General features: G+C 45.6%; 2 protein-coding genes across 2 annotated transcripts in view; both read left to right on the top strand.

Moving 5' to 3' along the window:
* Window positions 1-4,331, top strand: part of PBX4 (PBX homeobox 4) — a 61,818-nt gene extending 57,487 nt beyond the window's left edge. Inside the window, exons 8-9 of the mRNA XM_051971443.1 lie at window positions 2,413-2,499; window positions 3,529-4,331. Of these exons, the coding sequence (XP_051827403.1) occupies window positions 2,413-2,499; window positions 3,529-3,621 (180 nt within the window). The 3' untranslated portion in view covers window positions 3,622-4,331. The remainder of the gene's footprint in view (window positions 1-2,412; window positions 2,500-3,528) is intronic.
* A 2,784-nt stretch (window positions 4,332-7,115) lies between these two features.
* On the top strand, window positions 7,116-12,960 carry MVB12A (multivesicular body subunit 12A). The gene is made up of 9 exons (XM_051971446.1): window positions 7,116-8,776; window positions 9,549-9,668; window positions 10,198-10,294; window positions 10,475-10,601; window positions 10,836-10,952; window positions 11,090-11,187; window positions 11,552-11,613; window positions 12,263-12,319; window positions 12,458-12,960. The coding sequence occupies exons 1-9, from the start codon at window positions 8,687-8,689 to the stop codon at window positions 12,518-12,520; spliced, it is 831 nt and encodes a 276-aa protein (XP_051827406.1). The 5' UTR covers window positions 7,116-8,686; the 3' UTR covers window positions 12,521-12,960.
* The last annotated feature ends 82 nt before the right edge of the window (window positions 12,961-13,042 follow it).

Below are 13,042 nucleotides of genomic sequence, written 5' to 3'. Positions count from 1 at the left end.
AACATATTTAACATATATAGGACTGCTTGACATCTTGGGGGGGGAGGGTGGAGAGAGGGAGGGGAAAAAACGAAACATAAGAGAGTGCAAGGGATAATGTTGTAAAAAAATTATCCTGGCATGGATTCTGTCAATACAAAGTTATTATTAAATTAAAAAAAAAAAAAAAAAGCCCTTCACAATCTGGCCCACTTGCCCTTCTCTTCTTTTCCTCTCCCCACCACCTCTGCGGTCCAGCGACTTCCTCCCCCAAAACACTCCACTTCTAGTTTCTGGACATAGTGTTTCCCATACCTGGAATATCCTCATTTCTGCCTCCAGGCTTCCTTGGCTTGCTTTAAGTCTCAGCTAAAGTCTTCCTCCAAGAAGCCTTTCCCCAATTCCTTAATACTTGTACCTTTCATTGGTTATCTCCAATTTATGCCCTATACATGTTTATACATAGTTGTTAAGTTAGCATGTAGTCTTCCCTATTATTATTAAACTATGTACTTCTCAAGAATGTCCTTCAAGGGATATTCTTGCCTTTATCCTTGCCTTTTTTTGTATCCCCAGTACTTAGCTTAGGTGTTTGTACAAAGAAGACAATAATAATAATAATAATAAATGCTTATTGAGTGACTTGAGAGTCCAGATAGACTGAGCTTCTTCAACTAATTGCAATTCCCTCTGACCCAGCACTTTGTTTTCTTTCTTATACTATGCATGAAATAAGACAATTCTACTGTGAGTAAAATAAAAATGCATACTCTGTTAAGAATGTTTGATTTACAGAACAATAGTTATATTACCAGTTGTACCTTCTTAAAATTTTTCAATCTGGTCAAAGGTAAACAAAGAAAAACCCCTCAATTGGATTAAGCAGAAAGATATTCCCACCATCTCTTTGGTTACAAGACTAATTCTCTACATTTCAAAATCAGGAAGTTGAAATGTGAGGCAGCCTTAGGGTAGTGGATAGAAAGCTGCTTTGGGAATCAGGAAGATTTGTGTTCAAGTCCAGCTTTGGATACATTGCTATGGACAATTCATTCTCTCAGTGTCTAAGGCAAGGTACAACCTGCACTGGTAGAGGGATTCCACAAATTTGTGAAAATTCTAGATTCAGGCCTTATTTCATCAAGGAAAATTAATTAATTCTTTGATTCAAGAGAAATCACAGGCTTCAGACTAAGCCATTGTCATCATAGCATTTCTTAATATTTTACAACATAGCTGAGGCCTTAGTGCTATATTCTGCCATAGGAATGCCCTGTATTTAGAAATGTGCTTGGCACCTGTTTGCTTTGTGGCTGCCATGAGAATTGGGAGTTTGTTGTAATAGTTCAGGTGAGAGTGATAAATACCTGAACTAGCTGTCCAGAAGTAGAATGAATGGGCTGCCTCTGGAGATAGTGGATTCCTCCTTGTTTGCAAGGCTTCAAAAGCTAGAAGCATATTATCAGATATGTTGTGAAAGACTTAGGTTGGACTAGATAAATTCTAGGATCTCTTCCTATTCTGAAATTTTAGCCTGAATTTTGGGAAACATTTCCAGAAAGTATTAATTTAAATACAGCTCTGATGTACAATTTCAGAATCACAGAATCTTAGCATTGAAAGCGAACTCATATTTCACCTAGCTCCACTATTTGAACTGGAATCCCTCTTGCAACTGGGCTTGTGAGAAAAATCTGATCTCTTTGTTAGAGACTTTGAATTGTTTTCCATTACTACTTAATCAAATGCTGCCCTTCTCTTAGGAGTCCGTAGAAAACATCTTACTTATTCTAAATCTATCAGTAAGAAATATTTGTACCCTCTCCATGGAAATAGAGAAGTAAGGAAAAGGTAGAGAAAGCCCAGCTCTCTATTGCTTTCTTCTGCTTGTATTGTGGCCCGCTGTGAGGTGTGTATTATTCTCAGGGCCTTGGAATTGTCCATCCGCCATCACCTGGACAAGACTATCTTTCTACAATGATAACATTGTCTTTGAGGGCCCATGATCCAGGAAGCTGGGTTTTGGGGAGCTTCTCAGCCTTAATAATTAATCTTTGTGATTCATTAAGGTGATTTTTTTGTTTGGACTTCCCAACCTATGAAATATTATTATCATCCCCATTTTATAGATGAGAAAAACAGACAGAGAGGTAGCCCATGATTACAGAGTTTAATAAATGCTGGTGGTAGTACCTGTTAGTAAGTTTTTCTGATTCCAAGTCTAGCACCCCATTCACTGCGCCACCTAGTGGTCACATTTTGACAGTCTATTCCTTTCCCACCCAATCAACATTTTATGACTTCCAAGTTTGGGGGTTTTTGGCTAGGTTGCAGATGTTATTTGAAAAATTATCATTTTACTGTGAGATTTTCCTTTTTGAAATTATCTAAAGCATATGAAGTTATGGGTGGTAATTTTGGGTGTTGTTGCAGATGGATTCTTTACATCATGTCATACACCAGACGGGCAGATACGACTCTCTTGTTGGAAACCCTTTGTATACAACTCAGCGAATTGATGTAAGTGATCAGAATTTCAGAATCATAAGTTTACAGACAAGAATTGTACCACCTCTGGTGCAATGTCTGTCTGGGATTATGTGTGCAGATCAAGATTCCTCTTTGCACCAAGTACACATTTTCTCAAACACAACCTTGTCTCTTTTCACAAGAACTATGGGCATATCTGCTTGAGGAATTGGTCTTCTCTAGTTCCTAGTTCATCTGGGATGTGGTGGTTCTTGTTATCCTACTTCCCTAACACCCATGAAACAAGTATGACATACTTCGGATTCCTAAGGATTCTTTGTGCTAATGTGTAATGAATGATATAGACAGAATGAATCTTATAGGGAAGATCCAGAGATGTAAATCAGAAGTTCAAAAGCTTACACAGTAAAAGTACCTGGTTTTTAAATGATCTGCAAATATCAGTTCTTAAATTGTTTTTTTCCTATGTAATAAATACAGATATTCATCTTGTAACCCTGCAATATATCCTGATAAATTGTGTGGTGGTCTTTCTGTAGCAAAAACTCTAGACTATTTGATTTTCATTGGAATTTTTTTCCTCTTTTCTATAGGGAAGACTTGATCCTTTAGTCTCCTTTTTAGTTATTGGTGTTTATGAGCCTTTTTTTAACCAATTTAAAAAAGTTATAACTGAAGGTTATCTCAGTGGCCTAACATTAGAATTTTTGGCATTGCCAAAACAGGGATCTGTTTCTTCACCCAGAGAAGTCTGGCCTCTCTGGGCATCATATTGGTCTTCTGTCTCAAAAAGTTGATTTCAAGAGTTCTTTAATCATTTGCTAAGACTTACAGTTTATGGCTGGCTGCCAAACTATCAGTCCCATTATAGGACTGCAGAATTCAATATTGGATGTGTTTTATCTGAAGGGGAAGGAGAAAAAAATGTTAACTCGAACCTAGCAGAACAATCTCATTGGACTGATCCTGATCCTCCCCACTCTGATACTTAGACAGAAGCCTACTGTCCCAATACTCCTTTTACATTCCCTCTTTCATTAATCTTCTGTTTATTTTCAGACAAATGGCAGCTGGCAGGATGCTACTACCCCATCATCTATCACTTCACCTGCTGGAGACCCAGGCAGTGTTAATTCGGATGCATCTAATTAAGTTTGGGACCTATTGATGAGAGGAAAGAGGTCATTAGTGTAATTTGTCGTGTTTGCCAATATTCTTATTTTTACAACTTGACACACAGCTAATTACCTCAGAAAACCTGGAACCAATAGAAGATTGTGATTACAGTGACACCTCTCTACCTCTCAACCTGACACATTGGAGTTATCTTTTTACTTAGATCCATTGGGATTTAAAATGATTTGAAAACTTGTTTCCTCTTCCTAACCAAATTCATTTTTTAAATAGCAATTTTATGGTAAGAATTTGAAATGTCTCTTATAGGACTTGTCACAAATTTTTCAATTAAAAAATGACTTATTTTAATTTTCATGTCCTTTTTTACTATGAGATTTTTGTTTTAGGTGATAGTTACTAACAATTTAAACCTGTATTGTACTTGTACACGTTCTGTGTATTGTAATTTTGTATAGGGAAATAAATTTTTCTGTTAATTCAGATTCATACTGTGAATTCTGAGCTAATTGACCTGAAACAAACATAACTTTACCAAAACTTTTTTGGGATTTATTCTTAAGTAGAAAATTACATCTTGTATTGTTTCATGTAGTTCTAATTTCATGTCTTTGTAAATTCAGACTTCCCTGTGAATAGGTTTGTGCATTTCTGGAAATATTGATACAAAATCTACCATTTTCAGTTGAAAGTTTATCAAAGAGAATAAAGTTCCAAAGCTTTTTTCCTTTCTGCCTTTGCTGAGTCTTCTCTTATGATTGATGGGTGTCTTTGGCCCCCTCACTTAGCCCGGCTTTCCCACCTTCTCTTACAAAGATAGAAGTGGGCAAGCTAATTGATAGTGATTCTCTTTGGCATGTACTAACAATGGTCAAATTGAATGTCAGTGCTTATCTGAATTGCTCTGAACCTGAGTAAGATAGTGTAGACTCACAGCATAACTGGAGAGGGGAAGAGAGGCAGAGCAGTAGTCAGGATGGTTAGTGTGAGTCTACAGCTGACTGGAGTAGGGTTGAGAACCTGAGCTGGCTCCTTTCCCAATATTTGAAGGGGCTTGTACAAAGAAGCCTACAAAAAACTAATTTATTATTTCAAATCAAGAAAATGTGCAAGGTGATAGAAATTCAGATAAAAATGAAGCAGTCCAAACCTTCAAGAAATTTATAATCTATGCACCTATCTTTTTTTTTTGGGGGGGGGGGGAGACAGTATATATAGGAAGGTTCAGCAGTATGGCAGAGATGTAGAGGTTGTAGGAAGGGAACAAATGATAAAGGTCTGATGATTTCTGTTTTAGTCAATGAGCATTTATTAAACATAATGTGCCAGAAAATGTATTAAGTGCTAGGACTATAAAGAAAAAAATATGTTCCTTTCCCCAAGGAGTTCATGCTTTCAGAAGGAAACAGTATAAATATAACAGTGCATATAAGATATAGTGTAAATGGAAGATAATCCCAAAGGAAAAACACTAGCAGTGGGGAGGACTGGGAAAGGCTTTTGACAGAAGCTGTATCTGTAAAGAAGCCAGTAGGCAGAGGTGAGAAGAGAGAGCACTCCAGATGTGGAGAACAGCCAGTAAAAAGTCACTGGATTGGGAGAATGGAACAGTGAGAAGGCTAGGGTCCCTGGATCACAGAATTTGTAGAGGAAAGAAAAGTCTAAGACCACCGCAAAGTTAGGAAAGGGCCAAGTTGTGAAGAGCTTTGAAAGTCACCAGATTTTATATTTGATGTTGGGGATATTAGGAAGCCGGGGGGGGGGGCAGGGAGAGAGGTTCCTAAAAAAGGGGTCATGTGGTCACCTGTACTTTGAGCATCATTTTGACAGCTATGGGGAGGAAAGACTTTAGAAAGACAAGGCAGAAACACCAGCTAGAAAGTCATTGAAATGATGAAGGTATGAGGTTATGAATCTACCAAATGAAGATGGAAGATGTATTTGAGAGATGTTGAAATAGAGATGGCATGATTAGGCAACCAATTAGAAACACATTGAGTGGATGACATCTGGATGTTGAGCCTGCCTGGGAGGATGGTGGTGTTCTGAACAATAATAGGGAAATTTGAGAGTTTGGGGAGAAAGAATGAATTCCATTTCAGATAGATTCAATTGGAGATGTCTAGATAGATTCCTAGGAGATAAATGAGAGGCAGTTGGTGACATGAAGGCAGATGTCAGCAAAGAAGTTAGGACTAGATGTCTAGGTCTTGAATCATAGCATACAAAGATATTTGAACCCACATGAGCTAATGAGATCACCAAGGAAACTATTACAGAAGAAAAGAGCCCAGGACAGAGCTTTAAACACCTACAGTTTGCAGGTATGATGTGAATGAAGAGCCAACCAAAAATGAGACTGAGAAGGAGCAATCAGAAGGATTACTTACTATAACTACATAGATTGTACTCATTATGAGGAGTGAGAGAGTGAATATATTAGATGTAAAAAAAGAAAAGGCCAATTAAGATTAGTGTATGTAGCAGATTTACAGTAGACACAGTCAACATTTTTGAGACTTTTCTAGCTATGTTCATCAGGAATAGGAGTGAAGGAGTCAGATGGTTCAGGTAATCCAGTCCTGGAGTTTGGACATGATCAACAACAGAACAAGGCGGCATGTGGTTCAGTGATTCACCAAGGTTCAGGAGAGTGTAGCTGGCAAATATGGTGTAGCCTAGCAAAAAACTGAGGGACATAAAAGTTGGAGATCATGGTGTGGAACAACAGGTTGGAAGCACAGGGAGAGGAGGAGTAATAGAAGGTTATGACTAGATGAAATAATTTCAGAATGATTAAAAATAACTTGGAACCCATGGTTAATGATGGGTTCAAGGGCATGATCATCTTGGTCAAAGGGTGGTTTGTAGGATTAGGTCAAGTGAAGAACTGAGAATTTAAAAGTATTTGAGTATGTTAAAAGCTCCTAACACGAAAGCAGGAATTAGGGAAAAGAGAAAGATGATGAGCTGGCATTGGACTCATTGGAAAAGATTTTATCTTTAGAATTCTTTAGAATTTATCCTTTGGGATGATGATAATAACTCCCAGGATAAAGATTAGATGATAAATTTGAATAGTGCAAAACAAAAAGAGGAGAGGTTGCTGAGTGATGGTGGTAGGAGAGTCTAAAGGCAAGAGGAATAAATATCCTGATTCTCTACCCTCAAGGAGCTTGCTGTCTAATGGGAGAGACATGTCAACAAATATATACAAAGCAAATTATATACAAAATAATTATAGGAAATCAGCAGAGGGAAAACACTAAAATCAAGAGAGAAAAACAAGGAGAAAGGGGATGCTGTAGTGCACAGAGCACCAGGTTTGAAGTTAGAAAGATTTCATCTTCCAGCTTCAGACACTTCCTAACCATCAGTTTCTCCTCTGTAAAAATCAGCTAGAGAAGGATATGACAAACCGCTAAATCCCCAATGGAGTCACCAAAGAGTAGGATAAACTTAAATGACTGAACAACAGGAAAGATAGAATTAGGAGCCTGGGGGACTGGGAGGATGGTATTGGCCTCTACAGTAGGAAAGAAGGCAGAAGAGGGGGAGTTTATGAGGTAAGTTAAGAGTCTACTTTAGGTATATTGAGTTTAAGAAGCAAACAAGTCTTCCAGCTTGAGATTTCCAAAAGGCAGCTGGAGATGCAAGACTGGAGCACAGCAGGGTTTGGGGCAGAATGGGTAGATTTTGGAATAAACAGCACAGAGATGGAGAAGAGAGCCCAGGACAGAACCTTGAGATAATTGGAGGGCATGATCTAGAAAGGGAAAAAGCGCAAAGGCGACAGAGACAGAAGAATCAGGGAGGAGAACAACCAGATCAGTGGGTCCCAAAACCTAGCGAGGGAATCAAGGAGAAGCTATGATTAATAGAAAGTCAGCCAAGAGGTCGAGGAGAATGAGGGTGGAAAAAAGGTCCTGATCTGGCAGCTAAGTGATCATGGGTATCTTTGGAGAGAGCCGTTTTGGTGGAAGGAGGGATTCAGAAGTCGGATGATAAGGGATTTAAGAAGAGAGAGGGGGGTACCTGTTGCAGACAGCCCTATTGCCGATGGCCAGACCGGTGGGTTCTTGGCCCAGCTCTGATGTGGGGTTTTCCTGGGAAGTCTCTGGAGAGAAGGAGAGGAGGGGTTTAGGCTGAGATTTAGGAAGATTCCTAAAAGGAGAATAATGTTTGACTCGCAATTTAATACCCAGACTGTGTGAGCAGTCATACCCCGAATGTTCATTTTATTTGTGCCCGACCTGCGCTGGAACATAGCGAGCTCCTAATGGCTGATCAGCCACGGCCGCCAGGGTTAACTCTTAGATGGGGAGAACACGGCGGGTGTTGGCTGCAGTGGAGAGCAGCGGGCGGCGCTCGGACGGAATCTGCGGGCGAGTCCTCGGTAATAACTTAAAGCAGTCTGTTCCGGCCCCCGGGCCATAGGGAGCGGGGGCGCAGAGCTCGGCGTCGCTCTCTGGCAGCTGAGTGGAGGGTGCATATTCCCGGCAGAGCGGGACTGGAGGCGGGGACCACTGGGCAAGGGGTGAGGCGCGCCTGACCGCCCAGGCGGAGGGAACTCGCATCACCTGCTGAGGGAAATGCCGCGGGCGGATCTGCTCCGACTCAGTCTCCGGCCGCGCCTCGGATTCCAGGGGAGGGCGGGCGGCCTGCGGGCAAGCAGTTTTGCAAGGATCTCTGGATAACGTAGTTCTTCTCGTACACAACTTTAACACGTCGACGTCCCAGGAACTTGCGCACGCGCAGGACGCTTTCTGCCAGAGTTGGGCTTTCTGAACGAGTTTTTCCGGGAGTAACTTCTACCGTTTGGCTCGGGTGGTCGCCGTACCTCGCAGGCAAGCACCGCAGACTTATGGGAATGAGTGTTTGCTCAGGCGCACTCAGTTCGCCGAATTGACTTCTGGTGCCTGTAGTTCCCCTGGCTACGGACGGGTCCGAAGTCCGGCCAACTGTGGGCGCCTGCCCGGGACGGGAGCCCTAGCCTTGGTCCCTCTTGTGACGAGCCTCTCGCTTCGGTTGCTCTTGCACCTCTTCATTCCGCTTCCTTTTGCCTCGATCCGCAGCCCTTACGATGGATCTCGGGCCCGCCCCTGACGGGTCTCCCATAGCCGGCCTGGGCTGGGCTTTGGCTTCGGCTGTGCCGCCCCGGGGTTACAGCGCGGTGAGTGAACCAGTGAATCCCGGCCTGGCCTGGCCTGGCCCTTCCTCCACTCCCTCCGGCCTCAGTTTCCCTGTGCCGCGACCCTGCGGGCCCCCTTCTCACCTCAGTGACCCAATGACCTCTTTCCCCCGACCCCTCTGACCTCTGTCCCTCCACTTCCACTTCGTGTCTCCTCTGGCCTTTCCAGTGATCCTTGCCCCTCCCCCTCAGTGCCCCGAGCAGGCTCCCCCCGCTCTGTCCCTTTCCCTCTAGCCTCGGACTTCCTCCCCTTTCCTGCCCCTTCCCCCACGTTCACACCTGCCTGTACCTTCATCCTGCCCTGGCCCCCATATCTGTTCTCTCCCAGGCTCTCTGCCCCGCCCCCATCACTTCGCCTCCTATTCTCACTCGTCCCCTCTTCTTCCTTCCCTGTGTCCCCATCTTTGCAGGGACTTGAGTGGCCATCCGGCCTGCCTCTGGCTTCCCCACCCTGCCCCTCACTCCGTTCCCAGCATCTCCCACTCCCTCCCCAGCCTGTCCCCGCTCTCCCCCGCCCCTGTGGCATCCTTGCCCTGCCCCTCCCCCCATGGGCTTCTTCTCCAAGGCCGGCCCCAGAGCTTCCAGGTCTCAGTATTCTTGTCCAGGGCAGAAGGGGAGCCGATGTCTGGCGCCTGTGGCGGCCAAGGGCAAGATTCTTTTGACTGGTGGGAAAAAGCCACGGAAGCCAGGCTTGGCCCACTAGTGCTCCTCCCCCACGGTGCACGTCAGTGACCTGCTTCCTCTGACCCCCTAGATCACAAGCACAGTGGAGGGGACACCTGCCAACTTCGGGAAGGGATTTGCACAAAAGTCTGGCTACTTCCTGTGCCTCAGTCCTGGGGAGACCGGGGCTGGCAGTGGCAACAGCAGTGAGGTAAGGAATGATAATACCGGCCCCTGCTCCCCGGACCTTTGAAGTTTACTGTCTGCTTTCCCCAGCAATCATGGGTGGGAAACATAGCTATTACCCTCCTTTTGCAGATGGAGAAATTAGAGAGGCGATTTGTCTAAGATTACTAACCAGTGGGTATGAGAGCCGGCCCCAGAGCCCATGTCTAGGTGACCTAACTCGCGTGGCTCCACCTAGCCTGGCTGAAATTCACTGACAAAGGCATGGCTCCTTCTCCCTGTGGCATCCCCCACACGGCCTTTCCTAGACCCAAGCTGCCAGGGTCCCGTTGCTGGACTGCCCCTTTCCCGGGTGACCGGCCTTTGCTCAGGCGGCCCTTTGTCCTCTGCCTTTTCTCCGCCTAAATTTGCCCTGCCAGTGATTTTGAATTACAGCTTTACAGGACCCTCTGCTGCCCCTTCCAGAAGTTCCTTCCACAGACCAATTGTGGGTTCTCCCTTCTCTGGGCTGGCTGATTCCTAGTTTTTTCCCTGCTCCTCTTTTCCCTTCACAGACTCTCCAAGAAAATGTGGTCACAGATATCCAGATCCTAAATGAGAAAACGCCTCTTCCCGTGGGCTTCACCTACATCAGCGAGTTCCTAGATGCCAGTAAGGGCCTTCTCTCCGTTAGGTTTTGGGTGTGTGCGTCAGGCACACTTGGGGCGACAGCCACACCGTGACCCCTGAGCCCTCATCACCTTGGGAGGGTAGGTGCCACGACGAGTCAGGGAGTCAGTTGCCCCAGTGGAGTTCGATATGGACCTCTGTTCTCCTTCCCCTCCTGCCCAGAGGCATCAGTATCAAAAAAGAAACGGGTCTGCATGAAGCTGGTCCCCCTCGGAGTGGCTGATATGGCTGTGTTTGATGTCCGGCTGAGTGGCAAGAGCAAAGTGGTGCCGGGATACATACGTGTTGGGTAGAGCTGCCCCCAAGCCCCCTTCCACCCCTGCTTCCCCTGTCTAACATGATCCCATATGCACAACCCTCCCACCCCACTAGCCCTTTTCATATCCGATCCTTTAATCGTCTCTGTAGGTGCTCTCACATCCCCCCCTTGCCCACAAACAGGAGGCAGTGAACCCTTACTTCTGGGTCCCTAAGGCGTGATCATCAATGATGAGTTTCTTCTAAAACATGTCTTGCTCTCTAGGGAAATAGGCGGCTTTGCAGTTTGGTGTAAGAAAGGTAAAGTCTCCAAGCCCAAACCCCTTCCTAAGCCTCGGAGCATCAGCTTGGAGATGAGAGGCCTGTCCCTGGATAAGTCCAGGTGAGGATGGCAGGAAATGGGGATGCAACCAAGACCTGGACTGGAGGGGAGGAGGGATCAAGAAACAGCATTTTACTGGAGGTTGAGGGGTGACCATCCCTGCTCTCTACATGGGCATGGGTTGTGGCACCCCACAGTGACAGCCCAGGGAAGCACTCCACATTGAGCTCAAGACAAGGGACCATCAGGAGGAGTGATTCCATCTACGAGGCTTCTAGTCTATATGGCATCTCAGGTAAATAAGACTTTGCCTTCCTACTCAACTTTAAAGGTGCAGAGATGGGACCATGGGAAGGCAGGGTCTGGATAGTAGCAGAGTTGAAAAGGCACCTGGCAGTACCTTTTGGATGAAAAAAGCCTTAAACTGGGAAAAACCCGAGTTCTAGTCTTGGCTCTGCTGCTTGCCCACTTTGTAGCATTCCTCCTCCCCCCCCCCCCCCAACTCCTCCTGGTTCCTCACTTTCCCCTTCTGTAAAACAAGGGGTTTAGACCAAAGAATACCTTGGGTCCTTTCCAGTTTTAGCATCCTCAGGGAGCGGGAGGGCAGCTCTGGTTTTCTTGCCATTATCCTTTAGCTCATTGGCAGTCTTTCTTCTCAGCTATGGATGGGGTTCCCTTCACCCTGCACCCCAAGTTTGAAGGCAGAGACAATGGTCCAACGGTGAGTGGGCCCCCAGGAGTGAAGCAAACCACATGGTTGGGTTAACTATTCATTAATAAGTTTGGTGATACTCCCACAAGCATGTAACACTTAAGGATTTTAAAAGGACTTTGCTTACAATATATTGTGATGGGCACTCATGCTGAGACTTGCCCTAGTTTTGCATTAAACTCCTCCATCCCATGAAGCAAGCACTAATACTATTGCCGGACCCCCAACTCTCCTTGTATCATGAGATCTCACCAGGCCCTTCACCATTGCATTCATGACCCACCCCCATGCCACGTGACCCCAGCCCCTTTCCCCTGCTCACATCAGTGTCACCTCATAGATCCTTGGCCAGTGGAAGTGGGCGAAGGGTAAAGAAAGTTGAGATGGGTGGGTGTGGAGGATGTCAGGGAAACTCTGAAAGGTATGAAAAAAATCTGGGGTCCCTGGGCTGGCTGGGGGCTCTGCAGGATAGCCTGAGGACAGGGGAAAAAGAGTCCTATGGCAGGCTCACTGGAGACAGAGAACAGCCAGTCTTCTAGATCTGTGCTCCAGCATTTGTGACTCCCAAAGAGTTCTGGGTTTTCTTGTGTTCTCTGAGATTTTCAGAGACAGAACTCGACCTGCCTTGGTTTTGACTCTTCTCTGGCCCTTCCCCCAGGGCTTCTCTTCTTTTGCAGACCTGACCATTAAATCTCTAGCGGACATCGAGGAGGAGGTAAGCCCTTTGCTCCTCGGTCCCACAGCCAGGTCTTCAAGGTTCCGGGAGACTGTGGGAGGCGGGGGCTGAGGTTAGAGCTCCCGTGTCTGTGGCCCTGAAGCTGCCCCTCATCTCTCATTTTGTATGTCATTCCAGTACAATTATGGCTTTGTGGTGGAGAGGACGGCAGCAGCTCGCCTGCCTCCCAGTGTCTGTTAGCTCCCGCTGGAAGAGGGATCAGCCTTCAACATTCTGGGATGGCACAGCGGTGCATTGCTGATGACCCAGTGCCTTTCTTCTTCCTCTTGCCTTCTCTGCCTCTTGGGTGACACTACATTCCACGGTCCCTTCTGATGTCTGAAGTCTACAGCCTGTCCCAGCATCTGGGACAGGCAGCTCAGCCCCCTAACAGGAGCCTGAGAGTTTGCCACTGAAGGTGCCTGGTGAAGGTGTGGGAAAGGAGGGGTCCTAAAGCTCTTCTGCCAAGTGTCAGAGGTTATGCTCTGGCACAGGGATCTCAGAGGGTTCCCTGCCCCCAAGGGCCTTAAACTGAAGAGGCTCTGGGAGGCAGGGAGCAAAATGTGTGCCTTGGACTTTTTCTGGTGATAAGCCTGCAGGACTGGCTCAATTTGCTCTTAGTAATAAAAACAGCTTCTTGATGCCATTGTTTCCTGTCTTTGATAGTCTGCTATGCCCTTCATACCCCTCAAGAGAGAAAGAGTGGAGCATTTCCTTCTGGCC

Source organism: Antechinus flavipes, chromosome 1 (genome assembly GCF_016432865.1).
Source record: "Antechinus flavipes isolate AdamAnt ecotype Samford, QLD, Australia chromosome 1, AdamAnt_v2, whole genome shotgun sequence".
Lineage (NCBI taxonomy): Eukaryota > Metazoa > Chordata > Mammalia > Dasyuromorphia > Dasyuridae > Antechinus > Antechinus flavipes.
This window is presented reverse-complemented; position numbering and strand designations above follow the sequence as displayed.

Bases quoted from the DNA above. Each gene is read 5' to 3' on its own strand.
- MVB12A (XM_051971446.1), top strand. From the start codon at position 8,687: ATGGATCTCGGGCCCGCCCCTGACGGGTCTCCCATAGCCGGCCTGGGC. The intron at 11,188-11,551 runs GTAAATAAGACT...CTTTCTTCTCAG, and splicing joins TAGTCTATATGGCATCTCAG to CTATGGATGGGGTTCCCTTC. The intron at 11,614-12,262 runs GTGAGTGGGCCC...CCCTTCCCCCAG, and splicing joins GCAGAGACAATGGTCCAACG to GGCTTCTCTTCTTTTGCAGA.